Source organism: Oncorhynchus tshawytscha, linkage group LG29, assembly GCF_018296145.1.
Source record: "Oncorhynchus tshawytscha isolate Ot180627B linkage group LG29, Otsh_v2.0, whole genome shotgun sequence".
In the NCBI taxonomy this organism is placed as follows: domain Eukaryota; kingdom Metazoa; phylum Chordata; class Actinopteri; order Salmoniformes; family Salmonidae; genus Oncorhynchus; species Oncorhynchus tshawytscha.
In genome coordinates this window covers 20,330,333-20,356,368 of record NC_056457.1, presented here as the reverse complement: position 1 = coordinate 20,356,368, position 26,036 = coordinate 20,330,333, and the positions used below count along the sequence as shown (strand labels likewise).

At 41.3% G+C, this 26,036-nt stretch overlaps 1 protein-coding gene across 1 annotated transcript in view; it reads right to left on the bottom strand.

Moving 5' to 3' along the window:
- Positions 1 to 6,077: 6,077 nt before the first annotated feature.
- The window catches only part of LOC112227771 (activin receptor type-2B), a 65,771-nt gene continuing 45,812 nt past the window's right edge, over positions 6,078 to 26,036 (bottom strand). The window contains exons 2-11 of the mRNA XM_024392633.2: positions 23,883 to 24,090; positions 21,532 to 21,638; positions 20,263 to 20,411; positions 19,422 to 19,568; positions 19,191 to 19,334; positions 18,492 to 18,640; positions 17,067 to 17,181; positions 16,696 to 16,834; positions 16,364 to 16,494; positions 6,078 to 8,999 (exon numbers count right to left, since the gene is read on the bottom strand). Of these exons, the coding sequence (XP_024248401.1) occupies positions 8,805 to 8,999; positions 16,364 to 16,494; positions 16,696 to 16,834; positions 17,067 to 17,181; positions 18,492 to 18,640; positions 19,191 to 19,334; positions 19,422 to 19,568; positions 20,263 to 20,411; positions 21,532 to 21,638; positions 23,883 to 24,090 (1,484 nt within the window). The 3' untranslated portion in view covers positions 6,078 to 8,804. The remainder of the gene's footprint in view (positions 9,000 to 16,363; positions 16,495 to 16,695; positions 16,835 to 17,066; positions 17,182 to 18,491; positions 18,641 to 19,190; positions 19,335 to 19,421; positions 19,569 to 20,262; positions 20,412 to 21,531; positions 21,639 to 23,882; positions 24,091 to 26,036) is intronic.

The following is a 26,036-nucleotide window of genomic DNA, read 5'->3' as shown; positions in this document are numbered from 1 at the left end:
AAAATGTTGGCGTTATAATCGTGAGAGAAATTGAACTAGCCAGTAGCTAGCCAGCTATACCCTAGGTATTTTACAAGTTAGCTGACTTCTCAAAATGAACGTCATTGTGGCTAGCTGCTTCTTGTCCCTCATATTCACCTTTACAGCCAAATATCAATTCAGAAATGTCCAAATAAAAAATATTGATATGGTCAGCATTGTTGACCATTTCTCCCCTCTTGTTGCAGCTTTAGCTCATCTCGAAATAACAGAGTAATTAATGCTTTGAAAACCAGCGCGCTGCAAACGTTCTAAAATGTTGTGTAACGAATGCTTGTTTTGTTGAAATAGACCTCAACAGGTCTTTATGCCCAACAACACTTTCTACTCCACCCACTCCATTGGTCCCAATGCAATACACTATAGGCCTATAAATTACATATTAGTTTATATATAGAACAAAAACACAACGTTTAACAATTTCAAAGATTTTACTGAGTTACAGTTTATATAAGGAAATCAGTCAATTGAAAAAAAATTCATTTGGCCCTAATCTATGGATTTCACATGAGTGGGCAGGGGTACAGGCCCACCCACTTGGCATCCAGGCCCACCCACTGGGGAGCCAGGCCCAGCCAATCAGAATGAATTTTTCACTACAAAAGGCCTTTATTAGACAGAAATACCCACCCCAGATGATCCCTCAGGTGAAGAAGCCGGAGCTGGCGTGGTTCGACACGGTCTGCAGTTGTCAGACTGCACTGCCAAATTCTCTAAAACAATGTTGGAGGCGGCTTATGGTAGATAAATGAACATTACATTTACCGGTAACAGCTCGTGGACATTCCTGCAGTCAGCATGCCAATTGCAGGCTCCCTCAAAACTTGAGACATCTGTTGCATTGTTTTGTGTGACAAAACCACACATTTTAAAGTGGCCTTTTGTCCCCAGCACAAGGTACACCTGTGTAATGATCATGTTTAATCAGTTTCTTGATATGCCACACCTGTCAGGTGGATGGATTATCTTGGCAAAGGAAAAATGCTCACTAACAGGGATGTAAACTAAAATGTGGTGCACACATTTGAGAAATAATCTTTTTGTGTGTATGGAAGATTTTGGGGATTTTTTATTTCAGCTCATAGTTATAATTTGGGGTAGTGCATAATATTAAAATGTTACAAAGCTGCAAAATTAATTTCGTATCTAACACTTAAGGCAAAATAGGAAAACCGGAAGTCTTAATGTTGCTGCCATGACGCTAATCAAGTTGCCGGTTGGTTTCATTTTCCAATGAGCTTTCTTTGAAACTGTTGAACTTGAAACACATGTGGTCAACAACAACAACAACGCAAGCTTGGTGAAGTACTAGAAATATAAACATTGCTTTCTGGTGGCAGGGGTATAAACAGAGTGGCATCAAAGGAATTTACTGGTCTTGGATTTCTGGATTAAAGTTTATTGAATTTCTATCAACACGTTTTGCATTTAATTGAAACTACAATCAAGCACTAAAGAATGCCCTTTTCATCACCGATCAATAGATTTAGCCTATCACATAACCAAACCACAGGGTGTGTTTGTATGGAGAGCCTAAATTCAAAGTGAAAATAAAAAAATAAAGGACATCTTTAATTGATTTGCAAAAATGATGTATAGATTAAGTGTATCATGACACAATAACATGTTATATTTATGTGGTAGCAACTGAGCCAGGGGACACGGTTAGCACAAAGCACTTGAACAGGCTACACTACCTCAAGCAAGAACAAATTGAGAATAGTCATTGAAATCACTAAATTGCTGCTGTGCTTTAATATAAGTCCCTTTAGGACATTCCATAGAACAGCCTTGGAGAGTTCATATTTAATTTGCATATATGCTAGAATGTGCAGTAATCTTGTGTAATTATCAATAGTTGAGGCATTTAGCCCACTCCTGCATGGTAGTTCACTGCATGTAGAGCATTTTCGAATTCCAGAGAATAAACATTGTCAGCTCCCTTCAAGGCCACTGTGGCTACACAGAACACACGCAACATTATCACAAAAACTTGTGATGGATATAATTCATCTTTCTATTATGGTGTGATGATTAACATCCTAGCAAATTAGAAAACTTAAACACAATTCTGATGAACGGTCATTCTAAATGGGCAACACATACACAATAAAGTAAGAACATGCTGCAATCAAATGCTTTAATAGTATTTTATTGTTTACTTTCATATACAAAAAGATACAATTGAAATAATCCATTCTAGTATTTTTTCTCTAACAGTCAGGGTGTAGTTGTTTCACACTGGGCAAATACTACATTCATACTGGTTTATTCTGGCACCAAGTGCAGAGTAGAAACAGCCACACCCCAACAACTAGGCAAATCTACTTGGATAATGAGTTCTAAAATTACCACAGTAAAAAGGAACAATGATCCACTGCAAATTAAAGAACTATGTTACACTGATCGTTCAAAAAGTCCTCATGTCATTACGGCAATACAATGGATGTTGGATTTTTCCAGGGCATTTCATATACATAAAACTTTTAAACATATTCTTCAATCCAAAAGAGGGGTTTACAGCAACAATCTCAACTCTCCGTATACATTTTATCTTATACAGATTTATTTGAGTATATTTATGTTAAAATCAGTAGTACAAGCCATCTCTGTTCTACAATTTAGCTACAATAGTGAAACATAACCTACAACATTTACATTTCACGTATCCTGGTATAGAAACATCACTTTTAAATAAGACCCCTTGACAAAACAAGAAACCCCCCTTGACCCGTTTGCCGAATCCTGCACCCTTGTTTTGGTGGGTCTTGGAAGAAAGACATTGTGAATCAGTTCTTTGCAGTGGAATAGTTTTTCGGATTTGTTTGAACACTTCCATGTGCAAAGAGCCACTGATGAGCTCTTACGAGGAACAAAAAACATTCCACATTGACATTGTTTACCAACAGCAAATTCCACCTGGTTTTAAAGGAGCGAAAGAAACTGGCACTGTATGGAAGTGGCTTTTTAAAGCAGCAAGCTCTACTAACCCAGAGGCTACAAAGATATTGGACGTTCTTAGCGTTTAGTCATTGGCATTTAGAATCAATAGTTCTCCCCTGCTGGGGAAGATCTTAATACTTAAGGAGGGTAAGTCGATTGCCCGGGCTCACAGCTCGCTGCTGATGTTTGACACAGGACCTGAACACTGATCTCTTGGAAAACGAGGTAACGTTCACATGGCCTGAGTGACTGTCCATGCACAGTAAATAAGTAACATAATAACACTAAAAGATGCTCAGAGAGTTGGGTAAAGAAGTAGACGTATAAGAGGGATTGATGACCAATCTAAGGGTACAATGGTAATTAGTGTTGTTGGGGCTTTTTTAGTGAGATAGACAGGACTATAATGAAATCTCAGCTAATTTAAATGTTTTTTTTTCTTCAGTTCTGTCAGATGACAGAGTGAGCTGTCAAACCAGTGTACACTAACAATTTCAGCTGGGAAAGTAGCAGAGGAAGCACTTGAACATGGTTTTCCATACAATACCATTTCTTAGCTGTTGAAAACTAGAGGCGAGAAGCTCGGAAAGGAAGAGGATTTCCACATTGTCAAGGGGTGGATCATACATGTTACACCAGTACAAACGAGGTTTCCTGTTGGTATGACGAAAGTGTACATCATTTTTCTGTAGTAGACGACTATCCAGCTAGCAACACTGTTTCACGTGAGGTCTGAGGTAATTGGTTCCTGAACAACCTGGATCTAAGACTGCATCCAGAATTACAGCTGGTCACTTAAGATTTTTATATATATATTTAGATTAATATATAATATATATATAGATTAATATATATATATATATATATTAATATATATATTAATCTATATATATATATATATATTAATCTATATATATAAATATATATATAAATATATATATAAATATTATATATATATATATAAAATATATAGATAATATATATTAATATTAATATATATATTAATCTATATATATTATATATTTTAATATATATAGATTAATATATATATAATATATATATATATTATATATTAATATATATATATAATATTAATCTATATATATATATTAATATTAATCTATATATATATATATAATATATATATATATATTTTAATATATATATTAATATTAATATATATATATATATATTTAATATATATAGATTAATATAATTTATATATATATTAATCTATATATATTAAAATATATAATATATATAGATTAATATATATATATATATAAAATATCTCGAATATATATTAATATATATATATATATATAGATTAATCTATATATAGATTAATCTATATTTATATATATATTAATCTATATATATTAAAATATATAATATATATAGATTAATATATATATTATATATTAAAATATATAATATATATAGATTAATATATATATTAAAATATCTAGATTAATATATATAGCATTTTTTTTGTCAGGTACTAATAACAAACAAACAAAGAGGGGAGCCGCAGGAGTGGCTTCAGCAACGACGATGAGGAAAATAAAAGGCACAACATCAGAACACCTCAGGATTTTAGTCCAAAGCTCCAGCAATAGCATTGTTACTGATATTACATGCTGTTTGTATTCCAAGACTTCAGCTTTGTCATCATGAACCCAAATGTGAGTATTGGTAATAATAGATCACTGATTTCACCCTATGTCCAATGTACTAAAGCTAAAATATTCATTTGGAAAGATGTGTTAAGTCCAGCTCCCATCACTCTGCTCTCAGATAAGACTAAACTAGAGTGACGGTAGAATCATTAAAATGGCACCAGAGTAAAAACCCAGACAATGATGAAAGACCAGAGTAATACTTGCCTTTCCCATTGTGGCTAAAACTTTAAAACCACCGATTGGTATTGCATAATTCATCATAACAGTGACCCCCCCAAAAACTGAAAGAATTAAACCCTTAAGACCGCACACTACAAATGTAATGCTGAGAGTGCAACGGGCCACTATTTGGAAAGAAACTTTAGAGCTTTTAATTTGGAAGTCTAACAACTCACTTTTGTAGACCTTACTCCCTGCACTGACACTCCCTCCCCATCAAATTAATCCACTTAGCTCTGGAAAAGGTGGCAAAAATGTCAAAGCAAGGAAAAAATGTTTGATTATTTTGTCTAGCGTCTCAAATCATCAAAGTCAAAGGATCATAGGACAGAAGGATTTAGTCTCCGCTGTTCCACAAACAGAAAGTGAGAGTGGGGACACATTACAATTCTCTCAAATATAGAAAAAAAGAAAGACTTTGGTTCCCCTTCTTTCAGACTTAGGTGCAAGGATTTGGCTACATGTTTTCATGGTTAAAGGTCTATAACTGAAGGTAAACCTATCATAACTCAACAAGCATTATGACCATGACTTGGGGATCAGCAAACCCACCAACCTTCCTCTTGACAACAAAGCGCATCTTGAACAAGATGTTTTGGTTGGTCGCTAGCTCAAGGCCCTATTGCAGTACCTATGAGGTTATTCTGTCATACCAGAAACAATATGTAGGACTATTGCTGTAGATATTGCTTGCTACATTTATATCCAAACTTGCAATTTCTTGATCCCATTACATTTATAGCAGAAATACTGTAAACCAGTGTTACAATAAGCTTCCTGAAAAGATAGACATCAAACACTAACCTGATAATTTGACACAAACATAACCCCGATTTGCTAACAGGCCATTGAAATCAAAGCAAGAATACCTCCATTCTGGTTAATGATAAAATGGTGGGGAGTCAATCCAGAGGTACTAAAAAGTGCTAAACAAGCGTGCTCTACCTTGGCAGAATGAGAAATTATTTTCTTACCCTCTTGGCAAATATTACAGAGAAAGTGGGGCTCCTTGAAAAGTAGTCTCTTAACAGACCTAAATACATGTTCAAGTTTACTAAGCCCAAAAGCTCAAATAAAGCTAGCTGTGGTTTTCCTACTCAAAGCAGCTGGATCACAGCGATCTGCAGGCCCACATCAATCACTGGGGTTCATGATGACAAGATATTGAAGTCATGAGTGTCTCAATGCTCTCACTTCTTTCTCCATGGGTATACCTAAAACACCCTGAAAGCCTCTGCGCACATGGTTCCACTTACACACATGCGGAACACTGGTAAATGATGTAGAACCTTAAAAGAACGTATGACACCGTGAATAAAACTTAAAGCTCTCGTCTGTAGGATGTAGTGCTAAGGTGCTGAAGCCGCCGCCGTGGTGTCTCGTCAGTCAATGTGTGAGGAAAGGAGATGAAGGGATGAGAATCCAGGGACACTACCCCCCCCCCTCAAAGGCGCTATCAAATCAATCATCAATTGAGAACAATTTCATAAAAATATGACTATGCTTTAAAAAGTTAGAACGCTATAAATCGAGAAACTAATTTGGAGATGCGTTGCTTTGTATAAGGAAATTCAATGGTATCTCTTAGTTCTCAATTTGTCTTTTCTGTATAAATGCTTTCTTTTTTTATAGAGGAATGGGATAAGTCATTAAAATACATTTTAAAAGCAATGACAAACCCAAGGTATATCCTGGGGTATGCAAAAATATTACAGGTGAGACACGGTGGTGGTGGTGGTGGGTGGATATTTGTTTTTCTGGGAGGAAAATCAAATACAAGGTTCAATGTCCCTTTAGGTAACGGAGAGGGGGGGAGCCAGCACAAATCATGAATAATGCCTAGGTTTCATATATTGGTAGAATACTACAACTGTATACAGCTATTTACACTATTTTCTTTCATTTATACAACATGTTGCGGTAGCACTATTTTTCCAAAACTCCCTAATCATATAAGCCAAAAAAAACTCACATTAAAATATACTTAATACAAGTCAACACAACTAACAAAATATATAACAGAACTCATACACGTAGAAAAATCTGAGGTATTTCTGGTTTGAGGTGGTCTGTGGTTCATTCATGTTTTTTGTTTTTTTTGCGTTTCGTTTTATGTTTTCTCTACTAGATTTTATTGTTCACCTCGGAAGCCTTGTACGTTGGTAGACATGACTTTTGCTGTTTTAGCATGTTTCCTTTACTACTGAGAGTTGCACGTGTAATGCACAGAAAAAAGGAACACAGAAATATATTCATCTTTGAGTTGAAACAGCAGCATTGTGGACATTCACTGTTACATTATGGCATACGGAAATGTGGTTTCTTGCGTGCCACTTTTAAGACAAAAAAAGTTCCATGTTCGTTTTCAGTTTCTATTTTTCCTTCTAATGAATGAGAACGTGTAACTAATCGTAATGAAGTTAAGTTTAAACCGCTTGTTACGCTCAGTGCCCTGTCAAAAACGGTTCTACAATGCAGGACCTACCCGGTACAAACTAAGTTTGGTCCCTGTGCGAAAGAGGCAAATAACAAAGGGACCAGGCAGTGATGATTCAACTGTATTCCCTCCCACTCAACACTAGTGAAGGATATAGGCTTTTGCTGAGGCCTAGGATGGGCCTCTGTGGAGAAGAGTCTAGGTCCTTATCTCCCAATGTCCAATCTACTGACTGAAATAAAGGAGGAGAAAAAAACTGAACAAAAATACATTTAACTTATCTTCAGATGTTTACGGCTGAAACTTTTTATGGTCTTAATCTCCATCCCTCTCCGCTACACACACACACACACACACACACAGTCACTCTCACTGCACAAGTAGTCACACGCAAACACACACACACCCACAGTCACTCTCACTGCACAAGTAGTCACACGCAAACACACACCCACCCAAAATGCATACATATCTTCCCCAGGGTCTTGCACCGATTGTGTTTTTTTGTGGTTGTTTGGGCACGTTCTGTGTTTAGACTCCATTTTGATCTCAGATAAAGGCTCTGAACCAAGTCAGAAAAGCCCCTCCCACTAAAGTTTGCCCCCTCCGACCACTCAAGGGCGGCAGTTGTGGCTCTCGCCCTACTTTACGGGACGCGTTGCGATATCACCTCAAATCAACATCTCCTGCCCCTTGAGACTGGTTACCTGAGAAGTAGTTCCATACCAAACGCACTATCCAGATGATGTGATGTCCAATCTCTGAATGTAAGCCATTTCCTTTTGAACCTTTCAACATGCACTCATAAGAATGCTGTAGCCAACCCCATCCATAGTCACCAGTCTGAACACAGAAAAAACCTAAAAGAAATGAGTCCTGTTGTTTTCCACTTTGCCCTGTGTTCTAGAGACACCCGTTAGTTCCGAAGGTTTGTATGGGACACGCTGTCGGAAAGGAAATGTTTTCTGAAAACTAAAATCCCTTGAGGAAGGTTAGTTGTGTGTAACAGTCTTAATGTTCCTACAAGGTTTATGCAGCATTGTTGTATTGTCCAACGTGGTAGATGGTTGCTTGGTTGGTGGGTGAGTTGGTTGGTTCTGTCACAGGCAATCCTGTCCAGAAGACAGAAAAAGAGGAATAAACTAAACCCAAAGAAACTACTGAGAGCTGAAAACATCTGAGGTACCTGCACCTTGTCAGCATTCATAAGTCGGCACCTGAATGCGCTTTTGAGATGTCCATTTAGCTTTTTTTGCCCTGTATTGATAAAAAAAAACAGTATAGAAGAAGTGTGCTGGTAATAGTGATCCGATCGGAAATCAAATAAAAATAATAATAATTAATCATTAAAAAAATTCAGGATAAAATAGCAGCTGCATTCATGTTTTTTTTTCTGAGATCCGCTGAGGCTTAAGAAGACGAGTGGTTGTTTTGTATGCTTGCTTGCCGCTCTGCGTTGGGAGGGTTGGTGGTCGGGTTGAGACTCAGATACTGGACTCTTTGGGTGGCAAGTCCACGTTGGTGACAGAGGTCACCATGGAGACCAGGCAGTCCGAGGTAGGGGGGCTGGTCAGCCGGCGGATCTGCGAGATGCGCTCCTCCACGCAGCCAGCAGAGAGGCGCGCCTCCGCGTCATGGTCCCAGCACTCCTCTATCGTCTCACACATAGACTCCAGGCCCTGGGAGACACATCAGTTAGGACAGGAACTCAGCATTTAGCAAAACCAATCTGCTTATTTATTGTCATTTAAGTGTTATTACATGCATGTATTAACATCTTATTCAGTGTTTGTTAGATGTATTAAATGTGTATTAACAGGGCGGAGCGGACATGTTTTTAGTGCTCCCCTGCCAATTTCGGCTAAACTTCTTTTAATCTCTTATTTTGTCTTAATCTCTTATTTTAAATCCTCGTAACAAACAGGACAATGTCAGGCGTATCTACATCCATTATGAATCGACTTAAACATTGTCCTCCTAAAACATGAAGAACATATCACAGACAACGTGGTCCAGGTTAGACCAGTTAGCCCTGCTAATTCAGCCAGCTCTACTGACCCAGTTAGCTCTGCAAGCTCCTCACACCACGAGTCTGACATGACAACCAACGATGTAGACAACCTAAACCAAGGGGTTATGGAAACAATCTTTGCCTTGAGGGCAGGCTTTTTCATCGAACTTGAAGGTGTCCTAACGGGGATTAGTCAGGTTAAACGTGACCATCAAGACTACTTCACGCGCTTGGACGAATCAGAGGAACGCATTAGCATGGTGGAAGTTACTGACATCCCTTTCAACTCAATGACCGTAAAGTTGGATAAACAGGTGGCGGATCTTACTTCAAAACTAAGCTTGTTCGAGAACCACCACAGGTCTAATTTGAGACTGGTTAATCCACCCAAAAAAGTGGAAAAAGGTGACGTAGTTGCAAGAGAGAGATGGCTTACCGAGGCATTGGGGCCGGACAACTTTCCGGACGCCTTGCGCATTTGAAAGAGCCCTTTGCTTCAGGCTCCTACAGGCCCGAGAAACCACCCCTCTCAGAGTCCTTATCATTAAGTTTCTCAACTTTCAAGACAAACTCCAAGTGATGCAGAAAGCCAGGTCTGTGTATGGGCAAGGTGATGTACCCAAGAGATCATGTTCTTCCCTGACCTATCCATGGACCTGCACCAAAAAAAGAAAAGGCTACGATGGGGTGAAATGCCAGCTCAGGTCCCTCAACATTGCCTTTTGAATAGCCTTCCCAGCTAAACTACGTCTGACTGACAATCAACGGTCACACGAGTTTGAATCTCTATATGACAGGCGAGATAGCTGTCCATTGAGCATTGGACGCCATGTTAAGTTTAATTATGTTAATCACTCTCTTCCATCGGATTATATAAAACACTAAAATGTCAGACAAGATGTTTAGCTCCATGTCAACGGACACGTTGGGACCTTATTCGTTCTGGACCACAGAGAAGCATCGGGACTACTTTATATGATGACTTAAGTTTCAATCATATCCTTGGACTAAAATGATTGACACTCACGTGCAAGCCTGACATCAACATCATGTGCAAGGGTCTTTGGGTAACGTAGCGCATATTCAATGGTATCGCTTTATCTCAAGTAGCCTGTTCATTTCTGAGCTTTGATATTTTTTGGGGGTTTAAAAACGTACTAATGGTATACTACGTTAACACTATATGTATGGGCCATTTTGCTACTTGGTAGACCCTGTGTTGTGGCTCATCTACAACTATTTAGGACTGTCCATATTGTAACGTTAGTTAGGATTCACTAACTAGCGTTACTGTTTTAGGTGGAGCTATTCTTTGCTACTTTTCAAACGAATACTACATGATATTTCACATATCTTCCTAGATATGCCTTTTGGTGTGATATTTCACACATCTTTTCAAGATATGCCTTTTGTTTTGTTCATGAGGAGTAATGGCCGAGAGAAGGCAGGAGACACTTGGTTTTGTTGAGCGTCACATTGGTTAGACTGCTCCCTGTAACGGTTCAGTCGTCCACCAGACTACACTCCACGATTAGAGGGAGGTGGGAGAGTGTTGGGTGTCTCAGTTAGGGAGACAAGGGAATGGGGTTCAGTGTTTTCCTGTTAGGATAGATTTATGTTTGTTTCAACAGATCTTTACATATTTTCCTCACTACAAAATATTAATGCGGTCCTTATGGTTACTAAGCATATTTTAGATATGCCTTTATGCTATAGCTTATTCCATGTTTACATCTTTGGTTAGATGACTTCAAATGTAAAATAAATGTACTTTGTGGAATGTCCATGGAGTTTGTTATTACTACTAGGTTTAAACAACTTTATTCCTCGTGTTTCTACAAGATACTCACTTGTTGAAGGATGAGCTATTTAAAGTACATAGGAGGTGGCAAGGGCAGGTAATAGCATTCCGTTTCTCTTCTCGTGGTGTTATGTTTAAAAAGAAATTCTGTTCCGTTTCAAGTGGACAATATTATAACTGATACAGCTTGTAGATACATTTTGATTACAGGGAACTCTTTTGAATAATCGTATTAATCTGGTTAATGTTTATAGTCCTAATGATGATAATCCCAAATTCTTTGAGAATGTATTTCTATTGATAGGACTTTACCAGGAAGGGAGTCTAATGGCAGGGGATTTTAATTGCACTTTTGATCCTCATCTAGATCACTCCTCTTCACACTCGCAGAGTAGAAAGGAATTAAAGCATTTCATGACATCTATGTGAACCTTGGAGAGCTCTGAACCCGAGTAAAAAGGCGTATTCGTGTTACTCGTTGACATTTAAATCATATTCTCGTATAAACAACTTTTATGTTTCTTGCTGATTGCTTCCCAATGTAGCAGGAAATGGATATGATAGTATTGTTTGTTTGGTGTGACCATTCCCCCGTGTCATTATTCTATAGGGATACAAAACTAGTAAAAGGATCTTCTAGATTACATTTGCATCCCAGATGGTTACAGGACCAAGACTTTTACCAGTTTCTAATCAAATCAATTCAATCTAAAAATGAGACAGGTGGATAGCCAAATCTGAAAATTGGAGAGGGAGGCTTTTTTGGATAACTTAGAAGATTGTAAACAAGGAATTATTTGTTCTTAAAGTTCTGAAGAACTTCCTCCCCTAAAAAGCCACAAACAGTTTAACAAGGCTGAAGCAGTCCTATGATCAAGGTGAAAACCTGGTCATTTGCTTGCCTGGTGCATTAAGAAGTTAAATTCAGACAGAGCCATTAATGCAAATCATTATTTACAAGGACAATTATCAATGGAGCCTGTAGAAATAAACCAAACATTTGGTTTCTACTACAACACACTTTACTCTGAATCTCTTGAGAACTTAACTAATCAGACATCATTTTTGGATGGTCTTGATTTTCCCCTCTATTTCAGAAGACACAAAATTGGACCTGGAAAAAGGAATTGGATGGTGCTGAAATATCTGATGCTATTTCAAATATGAAGGGAGGTAAAGCGTCCAGATGGTCTCCCAATAGATATTTCGAAGATATTTAAGGACAAACTTCAAGGTCCACTTTTGGATATGTATGCTGAATCCTTTCAGCAAGGTTGTTTCACCTTTAAATCACTCTTATTCTGAAGCCTTATAAATACCAGACAAAACGTGAAAGTTAAATTGGTCTATCTTCTGAACTCGGACTCAAGGTTTTCACAATGTGAGGAGAGTACTAAACATAGTATCAGGGGACTGCACTGCCATACTCTACCTTGATGTAGAGAAGGCATTCGATAAGAGTTGAGTGGTCTTATTTATTTGAAGTGTTTAAGAGATTTGAGTTTGGGAACTACTTCTGTAAATGGATTAAGATATGATATGATATACAGACCCCACTGCAGAAGTTGACACTAACAACTTGATCTCACAACCTTAAGTTTTTTCAGGGCACGAGACAAGGATGTCCAGCCAGTCCAGGATTATTTCCTTTAGCTTTGAACCCTTTGCCATTGCAGTAAGTTCCCACCCGTCAATTAGTGGAATTATAAAATTGGATTTTGAACATCGAGTGGCCCTGTATGCCGATAATACCCTCTTATTCCTAACAGATCTAAAGAATTCTCTTCCCTCTCCAATTTATAACTTTGGGCAGTTTTCTGGATTGAAAGTTAATAAAAACCAAGTCTTCTATCCTTTTCCTCAACAAGCAAGAGAGACTGCATCCAGTTGTACAGCATCCTTCGGGGGAATAGAGAACAAGGTTTCACTTATCTTGGTATTAAAATCACACCAGAAATAAGCTCCTTGAGTTCAACAAATGATGAACCCATGGTAACGAGTGCAACAGAACCCATCAACAGATGGACATCATTGTCTAGATCTATTATTGGTAGAATAAATATCATTAAGATTCATATCCTGCACAAATGTTTTATCCATTTCAATAAATTCTTCTGGCTCCATCACCTTTTTTTCCCACCCAAAGTTCAGAAAGATACTTCCAAATTGTATCTGGATCAACAGAAAACCAAGGTTTAGACTTTCTCTTCTTTATTTGACCTATGGCAGAGGGAGGTTGCAACTTCCAAACCTACAGTTTTATTACTGGGCTACACAACTTAGGGCTGCAATGTTTTGGTTCTCCAAGAAACCATACTTACCCTGGCTGCAGACTGAAATGCTGTCCACAAAAGGCTTAACTTGGATGGATATTTGTACTCTGCTCCATTTAAGAAGCTAAAGAAGAATACTACTAATCCCCTTTTAACAAACACCCTAACTATATGGCACGAAGTACAGAAATATCTGTGCGAATCCCCTGTATTATCCAGTTTTACACCAATTTGGTGCAATGACAATTTCACACCTTAAAGAATGGGCAAGAAAAGGTATTGTTAAAGTGATGGATTTATACAATGAAATGGGGCTCATGTTGTTTGAAGAACTAAAGATAAGATTTAACTCGAGAAGCTTTATTCTTTCCAGTCTATAACAATCTGCCCTACAACCTCCTTTGAGCACTCGAGAAACGCTCTCTGTTAATATGTGTTATGGGAGAGGTCAGATGACATCATTATATGGGAAAATGGTAGCTACTCACTAAGACAACTCTGATGGTAAGAGACTTCAGTGGATACACGATTTGCAGGAAGATATTTCAGCAGAGGACCGGGTTATGATATGCTCTAGAGCTCAGATACAGACAAACACCTGCCTGAGATTGCTGCAATACAATTGGATAATGAGAACATACACTGCTCAAAAAAATAAAGGGAACACTAAAATAACACATCCTAGATCTGAATGAATGAAATATTCTTATTAAATACTTTTTTCTTTACATAGTTGAATGTGCTGACAACAAAATCACACAAAAATCATCAATGGAAATCAAATTTATCAACCCATGGAGGTCTGGATTTGGAGTCAACTTTTCCACTTCAAAAAATTAAAGTGGAAAACCACACTACAAGCTGATACAACTTTGATGTAATGTCCTTAAAACAAGTCAAAATAGTGTGTGTGGCCTCCACGTGCCTGTATGACCTCCCTACAATGCCTGGGCATGCTCCTGATGAGGTGGCGGATGGTCTCCTGAGAGATCTCCTCCCAGACCTGGACTAAAGCATCCGGCAACTACTGGATAGTCTGTGGAGCAATGTGGCGTTGGTGGATGGAGCGAGACATGATGTCTCAGATGTGTTCAATTGGATTCAGGTCTGGGGAACGGGCCGGCCAGTCCATAGCATCAATGCCTTCCTCTTGGAGGAACTGCTGACACACTCCAGCCACATGAGGTCTAGCATTGTCTTGCATTAGGAGGAACCCAGGGCCAACCGCACCAGCATATAGTCTCACAAGGGGTCTGAGGATCTCATCTCGGTACCTAATGGCAGTCAGGCTACCTCTGGCGAGCACATGGAGGGCTGTGCGGCCCCCCAAAGAAATGCCACCCCACACCATGACTGACCCACCACCAAACCGGTCATGCTGGAGGATGTTGCAGTCAGCAGAACGTTCTCCACGGCATCTCCAGACTCTGTCACATGTGCTCAGTGTGAACCTGCTTTCATCTGTGAAGAGCACAGGGCGCCAGTGGCGAATTTGCCAATCTTGGTGTTCTCTGGCAAATGCCAAACGTCCTGCACAGTGTTGGGCTGTAAGCACAACCCCCACCTGTGGACGTCGGGCCCTCATACCACCCTCATGGAGTTTGTTTCTGACGGTTTGAGCAGACACATGCACATTTGTGGCCTGATTGAGGTCATTTTGCAGGGCTCTGGCAGTGCTCCTCCTGCTCCTCCTTGCACAAAGGCGGAAGTAGCGGTCCTGCTGCTGGGTTGTTGCCCTCCTATGGCCTCCTCCACGTCTCCTGATGTACTGGCCTGTCTCCTGGTAGCGCCTCCATGCTCTGGACACTACGCTGACAGACACAGCAAACCTTCTTGCCACAGCTCGCATTGATGTGCCATCCTGGATGAGCTGCACTACCTGAGCCACTTGTGTGGGTTGTAGACTCAGTCTCATGCTACCACTAGAGTGAAAGCACCGCCAGCATTCAAAAGTGACCAAAACATCAGCCAGGAAGCATAGGAACTGAGAAGTGGTCTGTGGTCACCACCTGCAGAACCACTCCTTTATTGAGGGTGTCTTGCTAATTGCCTATAATTTCCACCTGTTGTCTATTTTATTTGCACAACAGCATGTGAAATTTATTGTCAATCAGTGTTGCTTCCTAAGTGGACAGTTTGTTTCACAGAAGTGTGATTGACTTGGAGTTACATTGTGTTGTTTAAGTGTTCCCTTTATTTTTTTGAGCAGTGTATATCACACCCATATTAAGCTCCACAAAATTGACCCTAATACCCCAGACCGGTGTTTTAAATGTAACACGCATTTAGGCACCTCGTTTCATTTCCTGTGGGAATGTGCTGAGATACAAATGTTTGAGCTCAGTACTGCACTATATCTCTGAGATTACTTCTACCACAATGCCATTAATCCCTAAACTTTGCATCCTACATCTTTACAGAGGGAATATCTCTTTACATAGGAGAGAGAAGAAAATGGTTGACCTCTGTCTATTACAAGCTAGATGTTCAATTTCTCTCTACTATGTCAGTTCCCCATTACTTGGTCATTGGTTAAAATAATTAACATCAAGCCTAGCTCTTGAAAAATGTACTTAGTAGTAAAAAAGAAAGCACCAGAGTTTTTGCAAACCAGTGATATTGTAGAAGCATTGGAATTATAAATCTGTATATTCTTTATTTTTTTTAGGTGAACCTTGGCTATAGTCTAAGCATATTCTGCATTATCTGTGACTACATATTATACTTGTGCATTTTTATTTTTGGAAATGGACTTTATTTTATTTGTCTGTTGAATGTTTGGGGGTTATGTTTTTGTCTCTTTGGGTTGGGGGGGTGGGCGCAACATGTTTACGCACTCAAGTCATCCCTGGGTGACATATTGTGGGAAATGTGAATCAAACTGTACTGCTTTAAGTACTGTACATCCCAGCATTGACCCACTGCTCTCTGCGTTGGAGACAGAGCTGGCATACTCACAGCGTGTTTGAGCCAGCAGTCCTTGAAGACCGGTCTCATCTTTTTGTGGACCACCACCTCCTGTAAGTCCTCCAGGGACGGGTGCTGGCCGATCTCCTCCTCAAACGGCAGCATGTACTCATCCACTGGGCCTGACCAATCAACACAACAGCAACGTGTCTTAGCACGGAACACCTTACAGGCTATGCTACATCGTTACCCATAAGCTATGCGTTCTCATTTGTCTATTACACAGCATTAAAAAGGTCTCATCTGGATTCCAATGTGGTATGGTTGCTGATAAATCGCAGAGTAGGATCCTGTGTGTGTGTGCTTGCGTGTTTATGACTCACCGTCGGCCGCCTTGCAGCGCGACACCAGCTCCCACAGCACCAGGCCCATGGCGTACATGTCTATCCTGAGAAAGGCGTCCCGCTGGAAGTTGATGGCACCTTCCAGGACCTCCGGCGCCATGTAGCGCCTGGTACCCACCTGGACGACAGAGATAGACGGACAAGACACTGTCAGACAAGGTCCACTATGCACACACGCTTCCTTGTCGTGTGAGTATGTGGAGCTAACTTTAAAACAGTATTTCCATGATGACACTTGTTCATAGTTAGTATGATACATTTTCAAGGCTTAAATGGCTCCCTAATTCATGTACACTAGTCAAAAGCAGCTAACCCTTAGGACGCAACCCGACTGATGGTAGCCCACTCACCTGGCCGTGAGTGTCCCCTGGGGGCTTGCCCGGCTCGAACCGCACCGCCAACCCAAAGTCCCCGATGATGGCCGTCAGGTCCGTCCGCAGCATCACATTCTTACTCTTGAAGTCCCTGGAAGGAGAAGGAAGAGAGGACGGGGGTTCATCGACAGTTTTCTTTTTTAGCCAATCAATTAACATCGGTGATTGGCCTGAGAGTTTCCCCCCCTGACTTGGGATCAGTTTGCCCTTTGTCAAGCCTGAACTTATTCTGAACTACAAACAAATAAAGCCCACCGAGAACAGTCCCGTCTAGACTTATGGCTCCGTTTGATTGTAACGGAATTGAAGTGAATTCCCAATGGAATAAACTGTAAACAATTTTGATGCCACGCAGAAAAATAAAATTGCAGTCCAGAGATTTGAGTGCAATAATAATAATAAACAGACTCCCTCAGGGTTAGATGCTTCTGGATTGCAGAATGAAGACAGGGGGACAGGGGGACCGCAGACAGAACAAAGATTCAGCATAAACATCAATACGCTATAGGATTAACCTAAACTTTACTTAGCCAGATGGGTCATTGAGAAAACAAAAAGATGCTTGAACTGGGCCAAGTCTAATGTCTCTCAATTTTACACACACATTTTTGAGTTCGGTTCGGTTTCGATTCTTTAAAAAATAAATCAAGTTTTTGATTTCAGTTTCAATTATTTGTTTAACATTAAATGCCCAACGCATTTTGTGGGTTGAATGCTGTAACAACACAGAATAAAACTATTAATGGAAGTCCTATGATGGTAGTGACTGCTCATCCCTTATTAAACATAATTTATTCACACTACTTTAATAAAATATTTCATTTGTGTATATTAACATTTGTTTTAATTGACCATTTCAATCCAATCATCTCATCTCTATAGGGCTGCTGCCTATGCTGTCTGACAAAATATCCATTTTGTAGTTCAATGTAATTAAGGCATACTTTTTTATGATAGCGGAATACCAACCATCAATCACATGGATCATGTATTTTCAGATAGAGATGCCTCGAAGCAACAGCTGCTCTCTGTATCACCTCATAATCTCACATTCTTCGCTCTTCAGCAACAGTCGTAAAAGAAACAGACCGGACAAGTATGTGCGCAATGGATTATGGTCATTGTAGTTAATTACCACATTTTATGTGCTAAACTATGTAGAATATTGCCTGTTGGAAACTACAACTCCCTTCTACATCGCACAGTTCAGGCTGGATCTAATTTTTCTCTAGAGAAACTGTGCAATGTCTGTATTGAGCTCACAGAAAATTATCAAAAGAAATCAAATTCAAATAATTCAACCGACGTCACTCAAGTAGTTCATTTTGAAAAATAATCAACATTTCTGTTAAATCGCTCAGCTCTAAACACACACCTAAGTGCTGAACTCGTGTGCCTTACCTGTGAGCAATGGCCGGTTTGGGTCCCTCTCCTTTGTAGCGAGGCACATCTTCGTGCAGGTAGGCCAGCCCGCAGGCCATGGTCTCAGCGATGTGGCACAGCTCAGTCCAGCTGATTGCATTCCCTTTCAGATAGTCCGTCAGGGAGCCCTGGAGCATAGACAGAGAGAGACACACACGCCGCGTGCATACACAGAAAAAGAGAGAAAGAGTGAGAAAGAAGTGGCGCTGTTAACAACTAGCTACAGTAAGACATCCCCAGAGCACACTAAATAGCTTGTCAATGATTGAACTGGGAAAAATACAAGTGAACTCGACTGCAGAGACAGGGTTCACATCGTTTATTGTCCGAGAAATGCCAGCCAAACCACTGTGGTCAGTCAAATTGAGTGTTATTAAATTGTAGCAAACAACTTTCACGCTGCTGAAAATTAAACAGCGAGGAAAATTAAAAGGCAATAGCTCTGAGCAACCAAACACAGCTTCCTCAGTGCCAATAAATAAATAGTGGATCTCTGTAGCAAGCCTGATATGAAAGCCTAGAGAACATTGCTAAAGCTCAGTGGCAGGACCTTGTGAATGCTAACTGATATAAACTTATGTCCCAGGCTTACAGCTGGTTTTATACTTCCTCCCCCAAACCTAACCTAACCTCCCCACACCATAACACCTCTCCCTCCACCCCAGTCTCCCTCCTCACCCTCTCGTGGAACTCAGAGATGAGCCACAGCTCCATCTCCAGGTTGGTCCCGCGCTTCTCGGCGGCGATGTAGCGCAGCAGGTTCTCGTGCTTCATCCCCGGTGTTAGGAACACGTCCCGCTCGTTCGTCCACGACTGTTTATCCTGTGGGAGGACACACAAACAAAGAGGTGTTGTTACACCAAGGCTTTAGAGGACACAGACAGTTGAATCAACCTTTCAGCAACTTACCTGAATGGGGAAAACCTTGACAGCCACGTAGTCGTTCATCATCTGGGCCTTCCACACACAGCCAAAGCGCCCCCTGGCCTTAATCTCCAGCAACTGCAGGGGTTTGAGACCTACCAGGGGGGAGGGAGGGAGAACGAGGCCAGGATCCTGGTAGATCAAGAGGTCAGAACAGGTAAACACTGGGTCATTATATTCAACAAGGTTATGAGGATTGATTGCCACTCGCGACATACTTACAATTGATGTAATAACTGGAGCTTTTATATCAATGTAAAATATGAATTCTAATACTCCGTTTCAAAACAGTTAAAAAGAAAAACAGATAAGGCTTTATGCACAATGGCTTGTGTAAAGTAGATGTACAGATACTGAAAACTGACAGTAGTAAACTAACAATGGTCCTATAGGTGGGACCTGTATCACGCCAGTGGCACCCGACTACCTCTAGATGGGGCTAGTCGTTAACAGAGGTCCTGTGTGGCCTACTTGGCAGCTTTGGGGCTAACAAGATGGCCTCCGAAAAACAAGGGATGAAAACGGCAAGAGCGAGAGAATACAGGAGTGAGAAACCACAAAGAGGTAGCACCACAGAAGATAAGCAAACAGCTCTACAGACAAAGAGAGTAAACAATACCGACAGACAGGAGGACCACAATAAGTAGTAACTTTCCTTTGATTTGAGTCCTCTATTTGTTGTGTGTGTGTATTGTTCCACTTAGCTGAGGGAAGTCTACATGCACTTTAAAACATGTCAAATAAATGCAGTCATTCAAAGATGAAAACAGAAGAGTGATGGGGAGCAAAAGTGAAAGATGCGTAGCTAGGGAGGGAATTGGCCGACCTCATTGATGTCCACATGGCCATAGGGTGGCTTGCGGTGGCGGTACATCCAGAAGGCCAGCAGCAGGGCCATGGAGAGCATGGTGATGGGCAGCAGTGAGTAGACCAGCACATTGAGTAGTGTGGGCATGGGGGGAGGCGACTTGATCACTGGCGGTAGAGAGAGGGACAGAACAGAACACAGTTTTACCCAACGGCCATCGAGGAGCAGGGGGAGAAAAAGAGAGAAAAGATGGAGGGAGGGGTGAGAGAAAATGACAAGAGGATAGGTAAAGAGGGAGAAGGGGAGAGAAGAAACCAGGAGAAGGGGGAAAAACAAGGAGGGTGTAGTGGAAAGGAGGGAAGGATAGGGAGAGAGGTAGATTGAGGGAGGGTAGAAAGAGGGGAAGGGGAAACTGGCAGAGATATAGGAATAGTTAGGCACACACTAGTTTTTTCCACCTTTCTATGCCAAGCTTTGGCTTTAACACACACAAATAAGTTTGCTGCCTGTCTGGATGTCTGTGTGCTCAAGAAAATCTGGAGAGGAAAGGGAGCTGTAAAATATAAGAGGTGCTATTCTCCTGGGAAAAATTGCCCCTAACTTTTGGAGCTTCAGTCTGCAAACAGGCGGTGTAATTCAATACTCGTGTGGCCTCTTGCACATTTCTGTCCATCGTGTTTAAGATCCTACAATACCCCACTGTGAGGACCTTTCGGAGAACAAAGTCAATACTTAACCCTGGGTGAGGCCCGTGGAGCTTCCAACTCGGTTTAAAGCTGGTGTAGGTCTTACACGGATGTCAAATATAATATCAACTTACTGGGTTTCACGTCACACCAGGCAGGTTTAGAATACCAAGTTAACATACCAAGATATCACAGCAAAGCAGGTGATATTGGCCCGGGAAACAAATGGAGCGAGCAGTGATTGGGAAAATCAAATATTCCAAAATGACGACAAGCGAATTGAGATATGGGTCAATATAACATCTACATTTGACTAGCCCTCAGGGGTGCGATCCAGAAACACAAATTCTACTCAGGTCTGCAAAAGACTATCAGATCTTAACAATGCCTTGAGGTGTTTTAACGTCTCAGGAACCCAATCATATATGGATCTTCTGATTTGCACAGGCCGGAGCAGAATTTGTTCAGAACATTGCAATCGAGGTGTAGCCATAGAAATGTAATTAGTAGCACAGACTTTCTTTCGTGCTCTGTGACGGTTGGACCTATCTACTTTCTATGGGTGTAAAACAAAGAGGTAGAGTCCTACAGGTTCACTTACATGGTCCGTTGATATCAGGCAGGTGAGTGAACCTCTCGTTGCAGAAGTTCCCCTCGCAGCAACAGAAGAACACCTGAGGATTCTCCTCTGTCGCCACACACTCTTGCCTAAGAGAAAGAACGGGAGATAACATTTAATTGACTGTCGAAGGGAAATGTTTTGGTCTAGGGTAGCGAAGGGAGCGCCTCCGCTTTCTATTGACTTCAGTAGTTCAGAGGGAATGTGGTTATACCGTATGAAGGGTTGTGTTCAGAACACCATGAAAAGCAGTGAAACAGAAAGGTTCTACATGAAACTGTCCAATCAGAAACTGTTCTTATATTTTCCGTTGCCAGACGTTTTAAAAAGCTTTGCTACAGTGTGACCTACTGAACATGACCCCGGAGACAGAACTAGATCCTATATGACCTGCTCAGATACCTAACGAACCCTTAGCTAACCACCCCCCTCCGTTCCCTTCCCTCACCATGCAACGCTCACACTATTGGCCTTGGTCTGATGCGGGGCCCACAGCGAAACGACTTATTGACCTCTGTGGAGGACAGGACTGGAAGGAGGGAGAGGACTGGCGATGTCGCCATGATTCTGCTGGCGCCAGGCACATCGGCAGCGTCGGGCCATGTCAGCAATGTGGCGGCCTGGCAGGTCATTGGGCAGTGTCCTCTCTCCTCAGAGAGCCAGAGCCAATGGTGAGGCCAGCCAGTCGTCCCTGACAACACTGAAAGGAGGCCGGGATTAAGGGCTGCTTAGCCTTGTGAGAGTCTCCTCAAGCTGTCCCGATAGGAACTCAAAACTCCCACAAGAAACATGCTTGTAATCATGATGGAATTAAGATTGACATTTGAAGACATCATTGTATGTCTAGAGAAGCGGGATCACACTGAGATAACTGTGGCCTCCAGGATCAACTTAAATGCTTTACTATTTCAATGCATTTATATCAATGCATTCGAGGAACCTGGATCTTTGATCCCGCAGGGTATTAATGTACACAATTAATTCAGAGCAGGTCGGACCACCTCACTGGTGCCAGCAAAGTAACATCCCTTTACCTAAATCTAATCTACAACAGTCGTGAGCGTTTTAAAAAAGCTTTCAGACTTAAGCCTGTCACTCAACACACTTCAGTGTTTGGTATTTCAAACATGCACCGGAGACTCTACTCGTCTGCTATTTTAAGAAGAGGTGACCTCTAGTTTTAAGCAACCTCAAATTGCTGCCGTTGCGTTTCAGATCAGTCATTGTTGCTGGCCCACTTTCACATGAGGGATCGGGGAATCGTTTCATAGATCGCGTCCCACTATAATAAACACTGTTTTAGAATTGAGCTTTTAGAAGACGTCTGGTTAAATAGCTCAAAACAAAAGCCCTTAATGCATTGGTACCTTGGCTGTTCTCATGCAACACTACAAAATGTTTTTCAGCTTTTATACAAATATCCTGCAGAAACATTTTAGAGTTGATCATTCAAACCATGTACACATCCACACAACATTTGTCTCGCTCTGTAAACAATGCAGTGGACTGGTCCTAGTCAAAACTTAAGGCACTTTGCTCCTCTCTAATGTGTATCTGGGGAGAAGTGACTGTTTGCAAGCTTCTTATCCGGATCCATTTATTCAATGATTTCTCTTGGTCTCGGGAGCAAGGCCGGAAATAGATTGCAATGGCAGCAGGCAAGTGGGAGAAAAATCTAACGCACCACTCCGCCTGACTTCTCCCGAGACGTTATCGAGCACCTACGGGACCCGCCAGGCGCGGGATAATTGAATATTCCAGTTTGACGGAGAAACATTTAATATAGAGTCCAATAAAGCTTCCGATAAACGGAATGAAAACAAAAATAATTTGGTAATGCGAGCAAACGTCAGAGACTACCTTGTGCGAGTTTGCACACACATGCCAGCTGTGAAGTCAATGCAGTAATGAGTTAATGACAAATCAAACTATACTTTAATGAGGTTTTATATATGGTGATATCTGATGTTTAGATGAACAGTCATTATCATACTCTAACATTTGTTGAGCCTTTGATCACACTGGGAAAATGAAACATTTGATACCAACCATAGAGGGGGACACAGATTCTACCTCAGCTCCACACCAGGGACTGTTTTGATTAAGCGTCTCAGAGTAGGACTGCTGATATAGGATCAGTTGCCGCCTTTAGAACTTAATGGAATATTGTTATATGGGCAGGGGGGACCTGATGCTAGATCAGCACCCCCATCCTGAGAAACTCTTTGTGAATACAAGGACCCTAATATTTTAGGCGGAGGAAGGCAGAGTTTATCGAATGTACAATACAGATTTATTAAATAATTGATAGGCACAACGGTAGGAGATTCTACCTGTCATAGCAGTTGAAGTCATCCAGCCAGCAGCCCTTCTTCACCAGCTCTATGGTACCAGAGTTGTTTCGCCATGAGGCGTAGCAGTGCGACCGCTTGTCCTTCTCACCCTCGCAGCGCTCTACCCCACTCTGGTTGGTCTTCTCAATCTCATAGTTGATGTTATAGAACAAGCACTCCTGTGTGTCCACCTCTCCATGACTTGGTCCTGTCAGACAAAAAGACGAGGTGCGTTAGTTTGGTCAAGTATCATAGTGGCACTGTTAGCCCAGGTTAATAAACACACCCGGTAACCGATGGTTAAACACACCCGGTAACCGATGGTTAAACACACCCGGTAACCGATGGTTAAACACACCCGGTAACCGATGGTTAAACACACCCGGTAACCGATGGTTAAACACACCCGGTAACCGATGGTAAAACACACCCGGTAACAGATGGTAGAACACACCCTGTAACAGATGGTAGAACACACCCTGTAACAGATGGTAGAACACACCCTGTAACAGATGGTAGAACACACCCTGTAACAGATGGTAGAACACACCCTGTAACAGATGGTAGAACACACCCTGTAACAGATGGTAGAACACACCCTGTAACAGATGGTAGAACACACCCTGTAACAGATGGTAGAACACACCCTGTAACAGGGGTAGAACACACCCTGTAACAGGGGTAGAACACACCCTGTAACAGGGGTAGAACACACCCTGTAACAGGGGTAGAACACACCCTGTAACAGGGGTAGAACACACCCTGTAACAGGGGTAGAACACACCCTGTAACACACCCTGTAACAGGGTAGAACACACCCTGTAACAGGGGTAGAACACACCCTGTAACAGATGGTAGAACACACCCTGTAACAGGGGTAGAACACACCCTGTAACAGGGGTAGAACACACCCTGTAACAGGGGTAGAACACACCCTGTAACAGGGGTAGAACACACCCTGTAACTGATGATGGTTAAACACACCCGGTAACAGGGGTAGAACACTAGATTCAGCTGCGGGCTTATTTTTGGTCAGAGAGGATGGTCGGGAAGACATACTATAATTATAATAATTTGTACACTGCAAATTGACAACTAAACCCAAAAAGAGATCGAATTTGAAAATAATAATGTCATACTTTGATACAACTCACTTTTGGCTGAATTCCTGGTTATTTTACAGTCCTTTTTTATACCAAAACACATGTGTTTGGTACAACCTTCTCCAAAGTTCCACATCTAGACATAAACAATCAAAAAGATGCTCTCCCTTTAAATACAACCAAATATGCAAGTCAGGATTCAGATATTATACAAAGATCAGGTCCGATCAGAAATCACAGATGACCTGTAAAACCACTCAACCACTGTGTGTCAATGTGTTTTTGTTCAAAGAAAAGTTTGCTACTGAAGCACTCCAACCGAGGCAGGGGATTCTCCGGTATCACGTAGTGTGGTACAGTAGCGGTGATTTCTGTGGCGGTGGTGGGCGTGTTTGATGAGGACATGGCTCCCGGCACGGCGCCACAAATAGAAGCACCGGAGCCACCACCCTGCGGCGCACAGAAACTTGTCTCAGTTTCCTCTTTTGTCAAAACAGCACTCGAGACGTTACTCACGCCTTATTTTGATAACGGGGCAGAGGGTGAACATTTTCTGATCATGAAAGCGGAGTACGTGCCGAAAGAGGTAACGAGAGAAGTAGAGTAGTTTAGGGGAGAGAGGAAAATAGTGAGAGTACACAGTAGGCTGCAACAGACTGAAGGCAAGTGCAGCATTTGCCAGCACACAAAGCAGCATCAACGCGCCTCAGTGAAGAGGGAGGGTTTCATCATCATCATCATCATCTAAAGCCACGGCTGTGATCATCAAAGAGCATGGCCGGGGGAAGTGAAGGGACAGACCTTTGACCTCTGATATTTTCTGCTACCCAGAAAGTGAGGTCATTCAGATAACCTCGTCGGTACAGAAACACAGAGCCGCATTTTTCTTTGACAAAGAAACACCAGGAGAAAAGGGTCGATAATCAGGGGATATCTTTACATGACGTTTTTGATATTGTACAGGATGATTTGATGCATTTCTGAGTTTTTACCACAGGCTCAATAATTTGACAAATATGAAATCCCTATTTTTCTTTCATGCACTAATCAT